Consider the following 20601-nt stretch of genomic DNA (forward strand, 5'->3'; position numbering starts at 1 on the left):
AAAAATGAAAAGCTTAAGGAGCTCGAAACTGGTTGGAACTAATAAATCACATATACGACAAGAGAAAATCATTCACCATGTCGTCGTTATTTGTCAGCTTTTCACACTCGATGATCAAACATAATGCTGTGAGCGCGTCAAGCAATTACATTTACCGTCTAAGTGCAATATGGGCAAACTTAACAAACATCAGCAGAAAAATGTTTCTCACTCACGACTAGGACATCATCAGCTCATTGAATTTCGGCGGAGGTCACACTTGACGGTCGATCTCAGTATAACCATCATTCTATTACACCACCTCCGAAGCTAACGACCTAATTATTTCCGAGTTCAATTTTCCACATTGCTGGGCAGAGACGCCGGAAAATGTCACATATACACAAAAGCTGTCAGAAATTATGCTTGCGCGTCTCAGAAGTAATATATCGCCGATGCGTAAGTTTCTTTCATCTAGCTTTTCTATTGTTCACTATAAAAGCAATATTTTATTTCGGAGCATCGCCAGTTCACGATTATATCCGTTCCGAAGAGTGATTTGAAACGCGCGCGCAGTACAATAAAATGAGGTATTGTAGTAGCTGAAGATCAAAAGAACTTTCAAGTGTTTGGTGGTACTTATCTAAATAAATAAGAAGATGAAACAGTTTGTTGTTCACCCAGTCACGCTAGTGCTTGTATTGGCCAGTGTTTTAACCCAACATGTGAAGTGTATTACAAACAGTAAACCCGGAACGCCGATTAGCGGCAGTTTTTCTTCGAGCACAGAAAGCTCTCAACAGCTAAAGGATCTGAAAACCGATGGAACTAGCAGTTTCTGGAGCCCACATCCGGAATACTACCACGAACGTGACCGTTACAACCGTCCAGATAAGACAGATTTTGTAACCTCATACGGGAACCACGACGGTACCAATAAATATGGCAGCGGTTCGCTGTCCTCGCCATATGGATCATATGGAAATAAGGATCGATTGGGATACAGTAAGAAATATTGAAGATTTTTGATGAACAATCATAGTGAACATGATTATGTATTTACCCAGCGATAAACTCTCGCTTATCAAAGGTTTTTTTTTCGCCTCGGTGATTGAAAGCAATAATAAAGAGTGTGGATGAAAAATGGGGAAAATTTTCACGTGTCACCTTTAAAAGGGTGATATCCGTGAGATTAACTATCAATTAAGTAGAGATCGCGGTAAAAACCCTCGAAAATTATATAAATTTGCTCCTGAGAGTATAATCTCAACCAGTTTTTCGAAAATGGGCAGATTTAGTGCAATTGAAAACGAACGTGCTAACTCTCACACCCACGGGAAAGGGGTGACACCCAAATTTTCCGCCCCGGGTGTCACCCAGTCACGCACGCAATGAAACCACAATGCAAAACAGGCATCCTTTTTATCAAAAAGTTTTTCCTTCTTCGAGGAACGAAACAATTTTGCTGACAATGATGTTTTGAATTGTTTTCAGTTCTGCTATCTTTTGAACTAATTTAGTTTGATAAAGCGGAGTAAATATTTTCGTGATTACAATCACGATTGGAAAATATACTAAAACACCTAATCAGTGGAATATGATACCATTCATGAAAAGGGTACTAATTTAAAAGCCCTATCGTGTTTTTGATCTTAATCGATGAAGCATGGCTTAAAAATGCATGAGGCATTCTTAATTTTATGTTTTCAAGATTTCGAACAATTTGTTGCTTGAAAAATTGTGAAACTATAGTGTTGTTCGAAGGAAAACCAAGTCCAAGACAACGCTGATAATAGAAAGAAAAACCTTCGTCGTTGTTCTATTTCTTATTGAATGAAGCGTATAACCACAGATAGACGTTCAAGCAAGAACAACATTGATAAAAAATTCTGTGTAAATTCTCGAAGAAAAATGCGTTATAAATCACTTGTACAGTAGCACTGTTATGTTTCCTTATTGCTACAATTTTTTTTCGCAGGTGTATGAGGCTAGCGTCACTGAAAGCGCTATCTGACTACGTATTATTAGAACTATGAAGTTTACACAAATTAAAAACTCAGCTTGGACGTCTGTCTGCGGTATAACTCTGTATAACATTACATATTGGTGAACGGAGCACTACGTTCACACCTCTGTGTGAACAAACTTTTGAAAACAGGAAACGAGACTAGCGCCGCTATCTCTTACGGCGGATTCCGGAAACAAGTCCGATGTTGAACCGGGGTTGAAAAGAACAATAAGGTCAGAATAGGAAAATTGGTCATCTCTTATTTTTAATTTTTGAAGGTTATATAAATTTTCGTACTTTCAAGAAAGTGTGTTTGTGAAAGCCAGTATTATCCGGATCGTTCATAAAATCAAGTTTCTATCTCTGATTTTAGTCCCCTGTTGTCTACCACAGAGTAATAGACGGCACACTAGAACCTAGCTCCATCGCCACAGAAACGATCATTTAAAATTTCCAGTCACATAACAGTCGTCGCGGGACAACACTGTCTGGGGCACAGTTATTAGGATTGGTCGATCTTGAATAGATCTACGGAAGATCGATCATTTCAACCCCGATTCTCGATTTTTCTGATCAATTTTTCAGCCCTGGAAAAATTGAAAAGATCGCTTTTTTTCGATCCGTTTTTTTCGATCTTATGAAATTTCATTTATTTTTCAGCGTGCAGAACTTTTTCTAGATGCGAATTTGAGTAATTGTATCGTGTACCGTTTCTGGTCATGTGCGGTCGTTCCAAGGGGATGACATCATGCTATCCCTTTCTAATGTGAGAGTGAAGAGTTCTTCCGGCAACCATTTCAAGTTAAATGGAATTTTTGCTGGACTTTTCTCGTATCTGTCAGACGAACCGCAGACCGTTGAGATGTTGGGTACGCAGAAAATATATGAGATTTGACAGCGATAGCATAGTCCTGGTTCGTTCAAGCTCAAGCTCAAGCTACCGTGTACCGTTTCTGGTCAGGTCAGGTATCGTGTATCGTTTCCGGCTAATGTTATCTTATCGGCTTTTGAATGGTTGCGTGCAGTAATAACATCATCATGCCTCCATATAGTCCATTCCATTCCTGCCCATAATACAACAGTCGAACCAAGCTCCAAAAACATTATTTCGAGTAATCGCTTTCAGGGATTTTTTGTTATAGGGGCTTATTACAGAAAACGAGGCGAGTGACGAGTCGCCTGACCAATTTTTATGTTGCAGATGGTGAGTCGGCTGGATTTTGGACTGTTTGACTCAGCTGTCACCAGCCAAGTTCCACTCATATTCTCTAATATAACATTTTGCTCATCTCGTCAGTGACGAGAGGCGATTATTTATGTGACTTGAATTCTCCATGAATAATAGAATAATAGATTATTCTTTCTCACGTACACTGGTGTTAATACCAAAGTTAATTTAAAAAAAAGGTGCTTGGTTTGGTAAATTTCACAGCGACACAGAAAGTGCTTTAAAAATCGATTCAACAGAGATCGATCCTGCGGCTCCGATTTCTCAGATAGATCGATCCTGAGACTCATGGGTTGAATCGATCCTAAAGATCGATCTTTTCCTGAAGATCGCTCAATCCTAACTGTTATGTAATCTCATGCATTTTTGTGGTTCTCGATTTGACACAAGCACATATACACGCTCGTAAATAATAACTCTAAAATGAGTAACATTTGACGCATTTTCGTAAAAAGTGGAACAACTCTTAAATTGAGTAACTCCACAAATACTCAAAACTGAGTAACACTAGGCGTCTTTAAAATGAGTCATTATTACTCAAAATTTGAGTACGACATTACTCATTTTTTGGGTACAGTTTAGTTTCATTACTGGCTAGAAATCCGCCACGGCCAATAAACGACACCACATGTTCATCAAAAGTAAACAGTTATAATGCCTTCTGAGGCGCACACAATTAAAAAACATATGTCACAGAATGAAGCACATCGTTATCATCTTTCAAAATGGACGTCGTTATATGCGACGTTACTCAGAAAGAAGTTATATGAAGGGAACCCAAAAAGTGAGTCAAAGTTACTCAAAATCAAACAGGACTTCTACTCATTTTTTGGCGTCTACGAACATCGTTCTGAACTGAGTCAGAGTTGCTCAGTTCATGAGTTATTATTTACGAGCGTGCACTACCGTTGCTGTCGAAGCACATGACCCACCGTAAACACGGCACTAGATGGTGCTAGTGTTACATACGTAAACTACTGTTGTGTTCCGAAAAATTTAGTTAGTTTGTGGCTGTAGAAACATTTTTTTAAAAACTGGGTTAGAGTTGCTTTAAATATCCGGCTTTTTATCTGTCATTGAAGTGACAAGGCATTATGCATTGCGATCGCTCTTTTGGTTTGATTGTGAGATTTTCAAGTGTGTTTCGCCGTTGCTAAAAGAATTCGCCCGCACTAATTTCACTTCACCCCGCCTAAAGCACATAATCTATCATACAGTCAGGTTTTTTTTTACGCGGGGGATACGCATCTCGTAAAAAACCGCGTTAATTCGAAAATCCGCGTAAAAAAACCGCGCTAATTTGAAAATCCGCGTAAAAAAACCGCGTTAATAAAAAATCCGCGTAAAAAAACACGTTTTTTTTAATTCGCGTAAAGTAGTCCAGCAAAAAGGGCTTTAGAAAAAACCCGAGACGCTCTAGAACCAGTATTTAAAATTGTCCACTTTGACGGTCATTCCGGATCTTTCGGTGGGCGGAGAGTATTTTTTGGACTAATTCTTATTACTAGATAAACACCTAAACGTTTCTGGTTCCAAACCCACGTTAATTCGGAAATTCGTGAATTTTTTTTCTGAATTAGCGCGGTATCGCGTAAAATAAACCGCGTTAATTCAAAAATCCGCGTAAAAAAAACTCGTAATAAAACGCGTATAAAAACACCGCGTAAAAAACCTGACTGTACTATGAGGAAAACGAGTCTCAATTTTTGTTTTCGGTACAATTACAAATTATTCTGAGTTGGCTTACGATTTCCATTTCCATCATTGTATCAATAAGCTCACCATACGGCCACATACATAATACATACGTAAACTTGGCGATTTTTCCTGGTACGCGTTGCCCCATAGTATTCAGTACCCCGTCCTGTCCAACTGCTCGACAAATAATAAAAATGAATTTTCTTATCCTCGGCTTTATCGAGCGCCAGAGAAAGTCACAAAAGGAACTGTCAGAAAGTTCTTTACAAAATCATTGCAGCATTTTTCGAATGGGAACGAGACAAATGCAGGGCTGCGCAGGTACACTGCCTTCATAAACCAACTATTTTGGAAGATTTCTTCCTTAGTGTTACGTATGTCTTATGTAAGTGATACGGCGCTGGGGTATCCAGCTTTTTACGCGCCATAATGGCGAACGCTATAATGCAAAGTTCGTAATAAATTACCCACCCTTTCGACAACTCTGCTAACGTCAGTTTGAAGTCTTCATATATTTTATATCTGGTAACATTTGTGTTGCCAATTTTTCAGAATTCGCAAATCTGACGTAAGCAGAAAGGTTCGAGTATTACGAACACGCATTATAGCGACCGCCTTTATGGTGCGTAAAAAAGCTGGGGTGGCATTGCGCAGCTCGATTCGAACGATTTTCGCTATTTTCGAGTAGGTCACATACTGCCAGTTATGCTTTAAGCTTAAAAGGAGCTGTCATTGTCATTTGTCATGCGGCTCATCTATCCTGCAAAGTCGAAAAAAATACAAAAAAAAACGAAACATAGCGCCCCCAGCGATCATTTAGTTTTGTTCGAGTTGCTCGAAACGAAATGCGCAATGTCACCCCTGGATAAGCTATTTATAACGGATCCCAATAAAAAAAATATGTGTAACAGCTTGTTAAGCTTTAGTTCAGTGTGGTTCAGTCTTTCATTTCGATTGATTGTTTTGTAAAAAAAAACTGATAATGTCGAATAAAAAATGGTATACCTAACAAGTCTCGTTTCTCTGTTAATTCAATGAAGACTAAACTATTTGGCTTTGATATTATCGCACCTTTCATGCAGATTCTCCTAGTACCGGAAGTGGCGGCACGTATTATTCCCCGGGAGGGGTATTCGATCAAAAATATGCCCCATATGGTCCACCACAACCCGTTGATTTTCCTACGTACGGCCATGGATACGAGTCCCACCCCGACTATAATCCTCATGGATACGGTTACAGTCTTGGAAATCCATACAGCGGCAAGGTAATCTTGGTATTTATAATAGCAATATTTTTACTGACAAAATTTACTCTTCTATCCAGGATCTAGCCAAATCATTTCTTCTTCCATTAGCTGGTGCTGCCTTAATCGGTCTCGCCGCTGCACTGGTGTTTAATCCGGCACTATTGCATTTGGGAGTTGCTGCTGTGGGGAAACGGAAACGACGAGATGTGACTACGAATGCACATGATCTAGCGTATCGAGCATGGTTGTTAAAACCACCCACCCCAACGACTCCTTCGACATAACATGTTGATAAAGAAGTCCAACAATAAGCTCAGCCTACCTCACCATCAGTTGCTTTCTAAAAAAGATGCTATCACAATTTAAATTAAATCTCTGTGAGCTAGCTTGGAAGTAAATAGCACCAGTAATTTATTTATACCCATGAGACGAACAATGAAACCAGCCGACTTTAAATGGGATTTAGGGAACCCGTCAAAATCAGGAACTAAATTAAATTTTAGTGTTTGATTTTGTTGATTGATGCCAGCAATATAGTTTTTAAGATACTTTAATAAGGTCTCCTTCGTAATTTATACTAAATTGCAAATAAATGAATCATGTTCATTGTAAGTTCTATGTTGTTTTTCTTTACACTTTAAAATGGCTGTACAGTGCTTTTTCGATTTTATCACGATCAAAAAAAATTTTACCGTGAATTTGGCGAAACCGTGAATTTAGCGAAATGATAAAAATTAATTTTTTTTTGTGTTGGATTAATTGAAATTTATGATATTTTGTGAAAAATGATGCACTTGCATAGTTGAATGGAATATAAGTTCAAGATACAAATGAATAAACAAGAAAAGGTTATTTTTTGATATTTTTTGAATTTTCGCGGACTTTCTCACGGCTATTATACATGCAATATCAATTTGATTGATACTGCTCATTCTTTAGCATAGCTAGCAGAGTCTAATGCTTGTTTATGTGAAATTGTGGAACCGCTAGGTTTTATAATTTTTAAAACCACGCTCTATGAGGGCCAAACTGTAGGGATTTTTAAGTTGTTAACAGATCTTCTTTCTCAACTGCCCGAATACTTCATTTTTGCTTCAAAGTCAATGAAATACGTATTTCACGGTTCATTTTTCTCAAAATTATGACACAAATTATTTGTAACAGTTATGACACTTGGTTGCCTCAGAAAATTGACCAAATAAATTGAGTTCATAAAACTATACACATGCAAGGACACAAGGCACGAATGAAAATGATGTTTCGAATACATTTTCTGCAACTGGAAGTACATTATTCTTGATTTGAAGTTTTTTTATAAAAAAGCGTGATAAAAACGAAAAAAAAAACGTGAGAAAATCGAGCGTGAATTTGGCGAGTAGTGATAAAAACGACTGTTGATAAAAGCGAAAAAGCACTGTATTAGGTTAATAAACCTTATTTACCATACGTTCTGCATAACTACAGGGAATAAATATACAGACTAGAAAAATATATCCCAATTCAAAATTGCAAGCCAGCTTGTACACAAAAGCGGTCTGTCCACAATTCATCTAAGCTAACGAAGACGATGGACGTCTGTTCTCTGTGAGTTGTTTGATAAATTTCCTCTGTCCTAATAAGCTGTAACAATAAGTTAGAAAAATTACCACACTGAGCGATACCTAATTTAAGAGATTTCTCGTGGGTGAAAAGCTGAAAATATGTATATTCACCAATTCAAATCAGTTAATAGTGGTCATTATTATAAATCCTGGAAATAGGGACGCTGGTTTCATTTTGACTTTGAAGATCAACTTTTGCTCCACTATATTTTTACTAACTTCAAATGATCAAAGCTGAGCTGGATCAAAACAATCATTTGACAATTGATAGTTTTGGTATCTATTTTAAATAGTGGAAATCACGAAACAGACTCATTCATAACACCGAACGTTGTTTGTAAATTACCACTATGCATTTTGCGTCTGAATCAGACGCTATTCAAACTGTCACTTTGACAAATTACACCGAAACGCAAATTTCGCTCCGTTAGAAGAAAAGAGAGTAAACGCGTTTCTCTTTCATACTGGCTTCGTAAACGTTTCGTAGGAAAAAAAGAGAACGAAACGAGCGAGTTGCTACGATCGACGAACCGGGCGAGTTTGATGTTCATCGCGTATTCAATTCACATATCGCAGTGATGGCGGCGTAGCAAATAAGTGCAGAGTGTAACAAATAGATATTTCTCAGCTTAACTGTGCGTGTAGCAGATCCGAAAGTTTGAAGCTACCAAACGAGCTTCAGTTTGGCATATACAATAATCAAATTTGTTGAACTAGCAAATCGGAACTGGGCAAAGCAATTTTGAATGCCCGATTGAGCAAAGCTAGAAAATTTTCCTGGTCAGCCGCAGCCTTTCCTTCAGTCTCCTTCACAGTACTCGACATCTCCGCATTCACACAGTGCGAGGAGAAAAGAAGAGGAACTGCTGCAATTTATGTTATACCATTTTTCTGCTTCCTTATTTCTGCCAATTTCATTAATAAAAGTAAAGCAGAAAAGTTCCGAGGGGATACTAATCCCCCGAAACACTAAAATTCAGGTTTTCTGTATACATTTCAGTCCCGAATTTCGATACGGGGACTAGAAAACCGAACTAGGCTGAAAAGAAACGGGAACTTTCACAGTGTGCATTAAATGGTAATGCATGCCAGGAAACCGCAGCGTTTACTGAATGATGGGTAATAATTTGTTCATTTCTAAACCCAAGATCTGCAGCTAAAACCCTCGAAAAATGGTCAAACCCAGTTTGGAAAGTTTCTATCTGCAGATGAATTGGGAAACTCGGCAATTTTGACACCGACAGAATGGGGCGAAAGCAAAATCTATTGCCCTTATTTTTTCTTCTGTCATGGTGAAACTTGCCTTCGTTTTCGCTCAATACACGAGCTAATTTTCTAAAAGCTAACACATATCTTTTTTTATCTTATTTCTTCCAGATACCACCAGTCCCATCAGTATCAGGTAAATATGAAAATTGCGGACTATTACAATAATTTCTACATTTTGCAAGTCGAAAATCAATCGATTTTTTGCAACTTGTTTTGGCTTTTCCTCTCCACTAAAACAGCAGCATCGGTATGCAAAACATTAATCAGATATTAAATTCAATTCGTGTTTACACCTGACATTTCCTTCACAGGTAGACCAATCTCGGGTTTATATTTGATAAACTGTCTGAAGTTTACTAGTGTATTTTTTGCCGACATTTTGCCTCCCATACTCTGTCTGCATCTTGTTTCCCACCCCCTCCGCGAGTGCACACCCATCTTTTATCAAGTGCACTCGGTGAAGGGTTTTGCTAAACATTACCGCGGGTGTTCATCCGGATTTTCCGATAGGGTTTCGCTTCTCGACAGGTATCGGTAACTTTGTCATTTAGTCTGTATTTTTTTTTCTTGCCATACGCTGTGATAATGATCGTGTTACATCTATTTGTCTCCATTTCCATTTCTTATGCTTTTCTAGTTTTGCTTTCGTTGTATAGTGTGAAACTATTTACAGTTACCTAGTACATACCTAGCTCGGCTGGATGCAACGAATTGCAAGGCAAAATGAAAACGAATAATGTTACGGACTGCTTCCAAAGTGCAGTTTCAAAGTAATAAACTGGAGTAAACAAGTAAAACTACTGAAAAAACGTTGTGAAACATTTTCTTACAGTTCTTCTAAGTTTACGTTCCAAAAACATAAACTAACAATCTTGCCGTTTTCAAATGGGTTTTGGGCAAAGCCCAATCTGATCGACAGTGCTTGTCATTGTATCTCAGTAAACCTAGCAGCATAATATTGAATTGAGAATGTAATTTATGATCAGTTCTACGCTCTCGCTAATCATAGAATGCTGGGATCAATATTTAATTTCCAGTAAGGTATTCAACATCCAAGTAGGTAACTGGAATTAACAAACAAATCTTCGTTCGAAGGAATCAATTCTATTGGCTCGGTTCAGGTCATGGGAATTCATCTCTGGAACAGTTGCAGTATTCCAAGTGAGAGTGAGAACTCCTAGATAATAGATGTCACTGAAATTTTTGGAGATGTGCATTATGTTCCTGTTAGCTTTGTCAACGATATACATGCTATGTGTTGATTCAATGTTAGTTTATAGTTTGTCGCCGATTAATGCTAGGTTGATAAACATCACTCAACGTGGACATTCAGAAAATCCAACAGGTGCATACGATCAGGGGATGCATAAATTGCGACCTCGACGTTCATTATCCCTTACTTGACGGGCAACCAGTCTTTGTGTTCGAGAACAGAGGCTTTCAGTTGGTGGTGAACTGTGATCATAGCTCTACAACCTGAAGTTTACCGGCTATTTTGTGATCTTTTCTTATAGTGGAAACATAATGATTGGGCCCGAAGATTTGCCGAGAGATGGTACGGTTATCAAGTCAGGATTTTTATATACTGTCGATGCAATATTGGATGTTGAAGCATTAATCGAAGCGAGTCATCACCTTGTTCTGAGAGTACTGTCATGAAGGAGAACTCATCTAGTTCTACTTGAGGAATCACTTTTTACACGATTATTTAAAAAAGACGATTTTCTGTGCAAAAGTTACACAAAGTTTATCAAATCGAACGTCTTCTACAGCATTATTTTGTTATGATAGCTTTATCAAACCTTGTAGCTTACTTACCAAATTTCAACGAGATTTTCCATCAGCTTTTTTAAAGTACAGCATTGATCTGACCTCTCAGTTGGCATAGGTACTGTTTAAATGTCACAATAATAGATAACAGAATAACAGAAAACCAAGTTTTAAGATCAGTCTTTTGAACAGATACAACCCAAACCTGCTGATAAGTATCGATGTCATATTATGGCGGTCCAATTTGGTTTTGAATGCCACCCACGTAACAACAACAATCTTGCACGCTAGCCTTCGGCACCAATAGTAGTGTCGATCAACTAAATTAGTTGAGACGTGATTGGGAATCGAATCCGATAGCACAACCGTGTGAGAACTAGTCGATCGACATCGCTAACCACAGAGCCTCAGGGAACACACATGCCACCCACGTACCGAGTTGTAATTGACGCTCTAAAGTCTATTTCATGGAGTTGAAATATAGAACTTGATTTACTACAGTGATACTATTCTCCGGGATACTACTACGTCTACGACGATTTGATATGCAACTGATATCGAACCAATGTTTACGCTGAGAAATAATCCAAACCTCTTAAAGTGGTTTTGCATCGTATTCTGTACTCACTATGCTATTTAGCATTCGGAGGTTTATGCACAAAGTTTTGCAGTTTTTTTTGCCGCCGAGATTATTCATAAAGTAAATGAAATCTATTGATGCTGTTTAAAACTGCTTTGCTGAAAGTCTGACTTTGCTTTTCTTAAGGACCATGTTTTCCATTGCTCTTATCGCATATCCCTAACTCAATATTTTCCCTATTTTATTCCAGAACTCAAAATACACTTCATCCAAAAGGGATTATGAGCGAGAGGCTAGCCGATCGGGCGGCTATGGACGCGATCGGGACAATTCTCCGGCAGGAAGTTCGATGAACAATGGTATGTACTCTCGAATGCATTTTATAAAGCAGTTTCCATACAAACTCATCGCTACTTCTTTTCAAAGGAAACTACAAATCTATTTCCCCGGATCTTGACTCGCCGAGAGACCGAGATCGTGAGCGCGATCGGGACCGCGACCGTGAGAGGGATAGGGACCGAGGAGGAGGCGACCGGTATCAGTACGGAATGAGCAAAATACGTGACAAGGATCGTGACCGAGATTATAAAAAGGATAAATATTCGGGTGAGTGTTGAGTTTTTAGTACAGAAAGCAGCACTTAATAACTAACTCACATTTCTCATAGATTCGCTACGATCGCCGAAGGACAAGCGTAGTCGCAGTGATCGAGACACGGATCATCGTTCTAATCATGATCGGCGGTTGAAGCTGTCCGTGTCAGAGAAGCGTGGCGGATCTAGTTCTAACTCCGACGACCGAGAACGGGATCGTGAACGAGAACGAAGTGAACGGGAACGCGAGCGGGAACGTGATCGCGACCGTTTACGGGATCGTGATCGCGATCGTGGAGGTATTGGAAGCGGCGGAGGAGGTGGTGGTGGTAGTGGAGTAGGAGGTAGCGGTGGAAGTGGTGGAGTAGGTGTGAGCAGTGGTGGAGGGGGTAGTGGTGGAGTAGGCAGCGACCGAGTTAACCGCGTCGGTGATTGGAGTGAACATGTAAGCTCGTCTGGAAAAAAGTATTACTACAACTGCAAGACCGAGGTGTCCCAGTGGGAAAAACCGAGAGAATGGATCGAGAAAGAAAGGTAAATTGTTTAATTTGTCAATTCTATTACCCAGTGTATTAATTTGTATAAATTTAATTTCAACAGCAGAATGATGTCCAAGGATCAGCATCGTGAGTATCGAGATAAGGACCGAGAGAGGGATCGAGAGCGTAATGAACGCGATCGGGACGACCGATACTCATCATCTGTTAGCAGTCGTTCAACGGCGTATGGCAAGCATTCCAGCAGTAAAGTAATGATGTCGAGGGTGCGATGGTCAGGAGCCGAATCACATCGAAGAAGACATGAAGGTATGCGAAGCATTGCAAATTCGATCTACGGTCGCCATGATCATTTCCAAATTCAAATCACCGTTTATTTCATCTCACTGTAAGTTTAAATGCTCCGGTAAACGTGAACATTGTTTTGAGATGAATATTCACCTGCTAACGGTGGACGTTCGCTTCAAAATATCTCACGGAAATTTCAACATGTTCGTTAGTTGTGAACCTACTATTTACCTTCTTTACGCGGAAAACAACTGAAACGGCTTATACAACAAAAAAGGACTTCTGCAGTTATTTTTCTTCTAAAATCGGACACAAAGTTAGATAATGTTTTACTTCTTTTCCAGATAATCAAGATATGGACATTAGTCCGGGTGATTCAACACCGACATCGGAAGCCAACTATTCGCACTCGAGTACCCCAACTAATCAACAGGCCCACGCTGTGAACAACGCCGGAGCAACCAGCGGTGATGGCAGCGTCGGAGCCGGACTGATGGCGAATCAATTGCCACGATTGCTGTCGAATCCAATGGCGACACAAAGCGGTATTGCCATACCGGTTCACACGCAGCATCAATCACAATCACAAGCCTCGTCCGCCTATACCACGTCGGTTTCCACCTCATCCCCTTCCGTACTGCAACAGCAACAGCAGCAGCAGCACATGCTCGGCACTGGTAGCGACATGATGCTTAGCTCGAATACTCCCGGTCCACCAGGGCCCCAAATTCAACACTTGCAATCGTCACAGCAACAACATGGGCAATCTCCACATACGTCCACAGCTCCTGGCTCTGGCTCGAACGTTTCGTCGTCATTGGCCGGCCTGCCGAAAATTCTGTCGCAAATTACTGGTAACAAGACGATAGAACACAATGAACTCAATCCACAGAAAGCTCTACAGACTATCAACAACGCCCTAATGATGCAATCCAGACAGCAGAACCCGAATGGTACTGCAGTCGGATCGGCACTAGATGGCAATATAGGTCCTAACAGCTTGAGGTAAGCTTCAGAATCGTACTTGCTACTTGCACGCACAACATATAAAACTTTGAAATCCTAACTTTACAGAGAACACGCACTGAACTCACCGTTGTACAACGTTTCTAATTTGTCTCACCCTACGACTCCAATGTCCGGTGGCAGCGGGCTGCTGAATCATAGTAATCATCAGTCCAACAATCTGAATTCGTCAAATTCAGCGGCAAATTTAAGCGGCGGAAGCAACAGCAGTCAGCTACTGAGTGGTGACGGTCCACCGACGCCAACACAAGAAATGGACCTTGCCCTGCCGGATCATCGAAAGAGTGAGTACATATCCTTTAATGGCCTAACCTTAACCTTACTTGATGTTTGTTACTTAGTGGAAGGTACAAGCACGACCACGACAAGTGCCGTCAGCAGCCTGCAGGGCGTAATGACATCGTCTCAGTGCGGTCGATCTCAGGGACCGAATCTGACGCCTAGTTTAGCTAAGTACTTCCGGGCCGATCTGATATCCCACGTCACGGGATGGCCGTCAGAAATACTGGAAAAAACGGTAGGCGAAACTCTTCCCCAGCTATTGTCGGTTTACTAATGCCGGTTTTTTTGTAGATTCAGAAGCTGTCAGAGGAAGCCCATATTCTAGGTGATCTACAATGCAGTAAAGTATCGGCAGATTTAAAATGTGCTAGGAGTTTAGTTAGAATAACGGAAATCACTGCGACACTGCAAGAACAGAAGTAAGTATGCAATGGTATTCGGTTGGTTAAAAGGATTTTTTATTTGGGGAGTCAAAAAATCTCTGCATAATTACCTTACGGTTCATTTATTTTTTTAACTGACTATAAGTTTGATTTCGAAGTTAAGTTGTTTATTTTTGGACTGTTTACTTAGTTATGTTTAATCTAAAAAGAGCGTTTTTTGCCGACAATAACTTGAGTACTAATGTGTCAACATTAGTAAATTTGTGTAATTTAAATTTACTAAATCAAGAAGGATGTTACCAAATGATTTTCAGAATTTCCAAATCGCTAGAATAATTTTAAACAACTTGTCAAAATTAGCACAGTAAAAAGTTTGTTTTTCAAATGAGGTGAGCCTTTCGAATCCACATTGACTTTTGAACGTTAGCGAAGAATTGAGAGGAATTCAAAAAACTTTCACGTCTTTAGAAACCCCGTCCTCCGTCGCGCACTAGAATATAAAACGGGTTATTGCAGCCGCAAATCGTCTCCAAGGGCGGCCGGATCACCAATCCGTTCGTAAACCTTCTTAGTGTATTCAGCAGCAACTCCGTCAGCCGATAACCACTGAATGTTCAGCCGTATCTTCCTCAAAGAGCTCAACCTGTTTATGTTCGCCAGCAGGGCGACTGACTCGCCGTTCATCTGATAAATGCCGTTGGTCAACCAGAATATGGTCGATCTTATCTGTTATCTCTTCGTGCAAAATATGTGCTATAGATAGTTTTCTTCTGGCTGCGGCGAAATTCAACAATCTCAGACCATTCTCATCACTGATAGCATTGGATAATTAGACGGAAAAGTTACTTCTGGAGTACTTTGTGATAAGGTCGTATGTCTAAACGTAAACAAAACGAGTGAAAGTTATATCCCTTGTACTTCACAAGCACAAACCATCTCTCACTCGTTTTGTTTACGCTCAGACATACGACCCTATCACGAAGTACTCCAGATTTCCCTTCAATCTATGCATTTGAGTCCTCGATGAAGATCTTCATGTAATGTTTTGGGCACTCTCCATATGTTTTATCGAGAAGCTCATAGAGCTCAGCTTATCCTTCACATCATCAAATTTGTCGTTTGTTGGTGCATATGCATTGATCAGGTTGTAATTGGAGAATCGGCCCTTAATTCTCAACACACAAAACGGTCACTAACGAGCCTCCACTTTAATGACCCACTTGATAGGGGGGGCTCTGAACCGCTCACTCACGGTTCTGAACCGACTCATATGAACGGCTAATGGTTCACGATGATTCACGAGCGTTGGCAGTTCGTGTTGTCTCGGTAAACTTTGGGTTCGCGCGAACCAAACAGTTTTGGTGCGCTCAAAGAACCGTGGTTCTTTTTCGTGAGCCGTTCGTTCTTTCGCTCTTTTTTAAGAACCGCTTCATATGAACGGCTCGTGAGCCGTTCACCCATCCCTACCACTTGATCTGTTTTCATCGTATGACGAAGATGCGGTATTTGAAGGTCGTCTCCCTGATAGGACCCTTAACCTGTGTTCGGTGACCGCACTTCTTGGGTGGTTGCAACTTCCACGTTTACATTTTGCAGTTCTAAGATGCCCCGGCTTCGATGCTTGTTCCTTTTCGTTCACCTGGGTCGATGCCGATTGTTTCGATTCGTATTTATTTCTGAGCTATTCGTACAAGGATGCATTCAGCATATTGCCACACTTGGGACGCCGCCTTGAATATATGTGGCTGGCGATACACCGCATTTCATAGGTCAGTCGTCCGCTTCGAATAAGACAGTTATACACCGCTCAACATGGGTGAATAGACGATTACGGAAACTCTTCTCAGTTAGCACAGGACCACAAATCCCACAAGGGTTAAGACCCGACCTTCACTGAACATGCTTGTATTCCAGTCAGAATCACGAAAAATTAAGCAGGGTGGCCACTTAATCGGGAAAACGGGAAATGCGGGAAAAAGTCGGGAATTGAATTACATCGGGAAAAATGCGGGAAAAAGTCGGGAATTTTATTATTTAATCGGGATTTTGTAACCAAGATTTTTTCAAAGTATTGTGTATGATGCAATCACAAATGATGGAGAAGTTGGAAGTGCAGGACTGCAAGTTGGTTCCTTAAAAGTCACATTTTTCTTCAGCAGTCAATTTTTTAACCAAAAAGTCACTAAACTTACTTTTTTTGTACAATCTTACTAGCATTACTAGTTATTAGTAGTTATTTGAATAAACAAACTGAGGATAAATTAAGTGGCACACAGTTCTGATGCTCCAGTTTTTCAAATAGATTTTTTCAGCTAGTCTTTTTGAAAAAATATTTGGCGAACTCTAGCGAAACTAGCTACTATTTCCGCTTAGAAACTCATTGCTGGTGAAATTTTGGGTTTGGGACAAACTTGCTATGCGAAGCAGTTAATTGAAAAACATTACAAACTTGCCACAAAATAGAGCAAACATTATTTTGGAATTTTCTGAAAAACTATTTCACTATTTTTTCCGTAAATTACACAATTTGACTGTAAAAAAAATATTTTTGATGTGAATACAATCAGAAATGTTCTTAGATAACAGTTCGTTCGCGAGGTTTCTCAAGGAAACATTTTATTTATTTTATTTGTTGCTGCATACGACTTTTTACATGCTTTTTGTTTTGCGACTGATCTTAGGGTACGATGCTGGCCTAACTAGTCAGTCGTCGTAGGTTCGTGTCTCGGCTCGAGAGAGACTGTTAGTGTCTGCAGGATCGTAGCGCTAGCCCTGCAGTCGTCCCGTGCATTAAACAGTTGGCTGCTAAATACATTAAATATTCTAAAAGCCAAAATAATCAGCTTGATTGGTGTGATGTTTCCGGCAAAGCTGTAGATGGTAGTTCTATTTAAAAAATTGATTGAATATCTCAAAAAGCTTATTTTTTGAATTTTAAGTTGCCAAATGTTGCAACGTTGCTTATTTGAACACGGAAGAAGTTAAAATTTCCGAAGATTTTTTTTCAAAACCAGAACGATTTGTTTGATTGGTGCGATGTTTTCGGCAAAGTTATTGGCAGTAGTTGAGTATTAAAAATATTCTAAATTAAACATTTCAAAGAGCTGATTTCTGAAAAATATTATTATATTTTTCAAAAACTGCATACCCGGACGAACACAAACGATTCGCATAGATTCTCTAGGATTCCTCACATTGGATTCGTGAGCGTCCTTGAAAAGGATTCCTGAAAAAGGATCCTCAGGAATGCCCTGTATATGGCTCTAGGATTCTTTGAATAAGAATCGTGAGTGGGAATCCTCCGGATCGTGTTTGCGATTCCTTTCACGATTCCGCCACCGAGTTATAGGTATCCTGGGGATGGATTCTTTGCGTGCTAGTGAGGGTAATGTAAACTGAACATTGATGATCATGGAGAAATAAAAACTAAAAATTCTTTAGAAAAAATCCTAATAAAAAGGATTTGGGAAAATTTCAGGAAACATTTTTTTTTCTTGAAAAGTTCAAAAGAAATTAAAAATAAATTTGTTTCCTTCTCAACGGTTTCTGCAAGACATATTCGTGCAGTAAAGGGCTTTATTTGAAAAATAATAATTTAAGATCTTTGAGCGCTGGATGCAAACAAGTTGAAGATGTTGGCAGATGACCAGAGAGATGCATCTTTGATGGACTAGCAAATCAAGATGCTGAAAAAGTTGTGAATACACTTCTGAAAAAGTTTTGAATCTATGTAACGCGTGATAAACGAAATACAGTTTAATCGCAGTATTTTTCCTGATCGTAAAATAGCATTACCTTTAATTTGAGAAAAAAAAACGATAATTCATGTCACAAGTTTTGTTCCCTAAATAATCAATTCAATCAAAATATTCTTACTCTTAGGTTAAATAGTTTTATGTTCACCCTTAACTTCCCATAACTTTTTCCGATGATTTGAACAACGGAAAAAAAATTTGTACGCCAAGTGCTGTTTTGTTTCTTGTTGTTCCCCGTTGTTATGCTTTGAATAAAAACGGTGCTTATATCATATTTTGAGAAGACAGACAAACATAATTAATGCACAAAATAGCTAACACGATTATTGACTGCTTAATGGAAGATCTGCAAATTTGAGAAAATCGCAAAAATTATATTTAACCTGTCTACCATGGAAAGGCAAAAGTTGCATTCTATGTAACTAATCAACTGTTTGTGCAGAATGTCCCGAGCAAATACGGTGGAAGTCATGCGCTATTACTTCCAATTTAAGGTTCAAAAATTGACGTAACCTAGTTACCGTTTTTGACAATCGGGAATTTCTTGCAATCATGCGGGAAAAAGTCGGGAAAAATGCGGGAACTCGAAAATGTAAGATGAGTGGCCACCCTGTAAGGAACGTTCTCGCTAGAGATGACAAATTGCAGCAAGGCCTTGATTTATACTTATAAAAATTTGGTAACTAATTTGCATCCATTTACTTATTGATTGAAAAATGCAGGTGCTTCGCTAAATACTTTGGCCTAAAACAGTGCTTCGTCGAACAAAAGATCTGAGAACCCCTGCAATAGATCATCGAAAAATGCGAGATTGACACAAAATCTGGATAGATGTGTTTTTTCGAAGTGTCAGGATCGTCCTTAGTTAGCTCAAAACTTCAAACAAACATCCAAAACTTTAAACTAATATCCCATCCCATTTTCCGTTTCAGAATTATGTATCTACGACAACAAATTCGTAGATTAGAGGAGCTGAAATCGCAGAACTCTTTCATGTCGTCTGATGATCTATAGCGCTATTAAATAAAAAGTTAAATTTATAAAAAAAATAAAATCCTCACAAAAAAAACATTCATCCTTTCTTTTCAAAGGACGATCGCGACTAAATAACACTACCTAATTGGGATGCATGCCCTACACATACTGCTCTACATTATGGAAAATTTGACAAGAAGTAAAAAAAACGCAAAATTAACACACAACAATGTATAAAGCTAGCGGGAATTCATGAAAATAATTCTGTTTTAAATTTCGTGTCGACATGTGCAAGAATCAAACTGAATAATATATCCTAATGATAAAATACACAATTTCACAAAACAGTATGGTAGCAAAACCGTCATCGTGCGTAATATAAAACAGAAATCGTATGAATCACCAGCAGCATGATTTTTAAACTGTTACTATTATTACATATATTTATGCAAAAATAAAGTTTTTTTTTCGATCATCAAATAGAAGTTATCGATCAATGTTTGTTTTTCCGTTTTGTAAAAACAAAAAAATCATGCAAAACATTGATAGTTCAATTTTACATCTTTACGCTGCTGCATAGTAGAAGAAAACTGCTATGACAGCAACCTGCAGGGCCCACAATTGAGGCAAGCCGCTCTTCCGCGAATTGTTTTGAAAAAAAAAAAACGCGAGCCCATGCTACACATAAGTTGGAAACTGATTACATTAATAGAACTTTCTAGAGAAAACAAATAAAAACAAAAAAAACGCTAAAAAGTAGTCTAATCTTCATGTATATTTCATTACATTATAAGTTATCACTAAGACAACGTATGAAGAAAAAATCAAATGCAAACTATGAAGAAGTTTCCAACCGGAGAAACTGGTTTGATCCGTCTTTACGAAAAATACTGGCCCCAAATCTTCTCATGTCTCGGAAGTAACTAACCTGCAAACGCAAAATTTAAACAAAAAAGGCATCGGCAAAAATAAAATAGACATTAACGAAACAGCAAAGCAGAAACTAAAATAACAGAATAACAATAGTCTCTCAATACAGTAAAGATACTACGCTACTAAAAACCACAACAAAGCGGAAAACAAACAAAAAAGGAAACCGATCGTATGGATCATCTCTTTGATGAATACCAAAATTATCGTACAGCTAACACAACAGCAACAAGAGCGGAAAATAAGTCATAGGGAAGAATAGTGAACTTTAGTAATATGAAATAATACAACAAAATATATTTAAATCGAAAAAGTAGCTAATCTTTGCTAAGCTGAAATGATGACAAGGCCTGGTTCGGTTCGACTAAGAAAACTCAAATCAATGGCTATAACTTTCCGATTAACTATGCTTCCATTTGAACTGTAACTTGATGAGAAAATTGGAAACATTCCCTGTCTCCCAATGCATCAATGTTTTTTACTGTTTTGA

General features: G+C 38.9%; 2 protein-coding genes across 2 annotated transcripts; both read left to right on the forward strand.

Annotated features, from left to right (window-relative positions):
* Positions 1-435: 435 nt before the first annotated feature.
* Positions 436-6716, forward strand: LOC129725884 (uncharacterized). Its single transcript, XM_055682271.1, has 3 exons — positions 436-984; positions 5996-6180; positions 6240-6716. The coding sequence occupies exons 1-3, from the start codon at positions 639-641 to the stop codon at positions 6444-6446; spliced, it is 738 nt and encodes a 245-aa protein (XP_055538246.1). The 5' UTR covers positions 436-638; the 3' UTR covers positions 6447-6716.
* A 1585-nt stretch (positions 6717-8301) lies between these two features.
* Positions 8302-20427, forward strand: LOC129722849 (WW domain-containing adapter protein with coiled-coil homolog). The gene is made up of 11 exons (XM_055676651.1): positions 8302-8882; positions 9141-9165; positions 11633-11741; positions 11809-11988; positions 12050-12509; positions 12576-12781; positions 13105-13765; positions 13835-14070; positions 14128-14303; positions 14360-14487; positions 19139-20427. Exons 1-11 carry the CDS (start codon positions 8839-8841, stop codon positions 19218-19220), a joined length of 2307 nt encoding a protein of 768 aa, XP_055532626.1. The 5' UTR covers positions 8302-8838; the 3' UTR covers positions 19221-20427.
* Positions 20428-20601: the final 174 nt, after the last annotated feature.

Source organism: Wyeomyia smithii, chromosome 2 (genome assembly GCF_029784165.1).
Source record: "Wyeomyia smithii strain HCP4-BCI-WySm-NY-G18 chromosome 2, ASM2978416v1, whole genome shotgun sequence".
In the NCBI taxonomy this organism is placed as follows: domain Eukaryota; kingdom Metazoa; phylum Arthropoda; class Insecta; order Diptera; family Culicidae; genus Wyeomyia; species Wyeomyia smithii.

Bases quoted from the DNA above. Each gene is read 5' to 3' on its own strand.
- LOC129725884 (XM_055682271.1), top strand. From the start codon at position 639: ATGAAACAGTTTGTTGTTCACCCAGTCACGCTAGTGCTTGTATTGGCC. The intron at 985-5,995 runs GTAAGAAATATT...CCTTTCATGCAG, and splicing joins TAAGGATCGATTGGGATACA to ATTCTCCTAGTACCGGAAGT. The intron at 6,181-6,239 runs GTAATCTTGGTA...TCTTCTATCCAG, and splicing joins GAAATCCATACAGCGGCAAG to GATCTAGCCAAATCATTTCT.
- LOC129722849 (XM_055676651.1), top strand. From the start codon at position 8,839: ATGGTAATGCATGCCAGGAAACCGCAGCGTTTACTGAATGATGG. The intron at 12,782-13,104 runs GTATGCGAAGCA...CTTCTTTTCCAG, and splicing joins ACATCGAAGAAGACATGAAG to ATAATCAAGATATGGACATT. The intron at 14,304-14,359 runs GTAGGCGAAACT...GTTTTTTTGTAG, and splicing joins CAGAAATACTGGAAAAAACG to ATTCAGAAGCTGTCAGAGGA.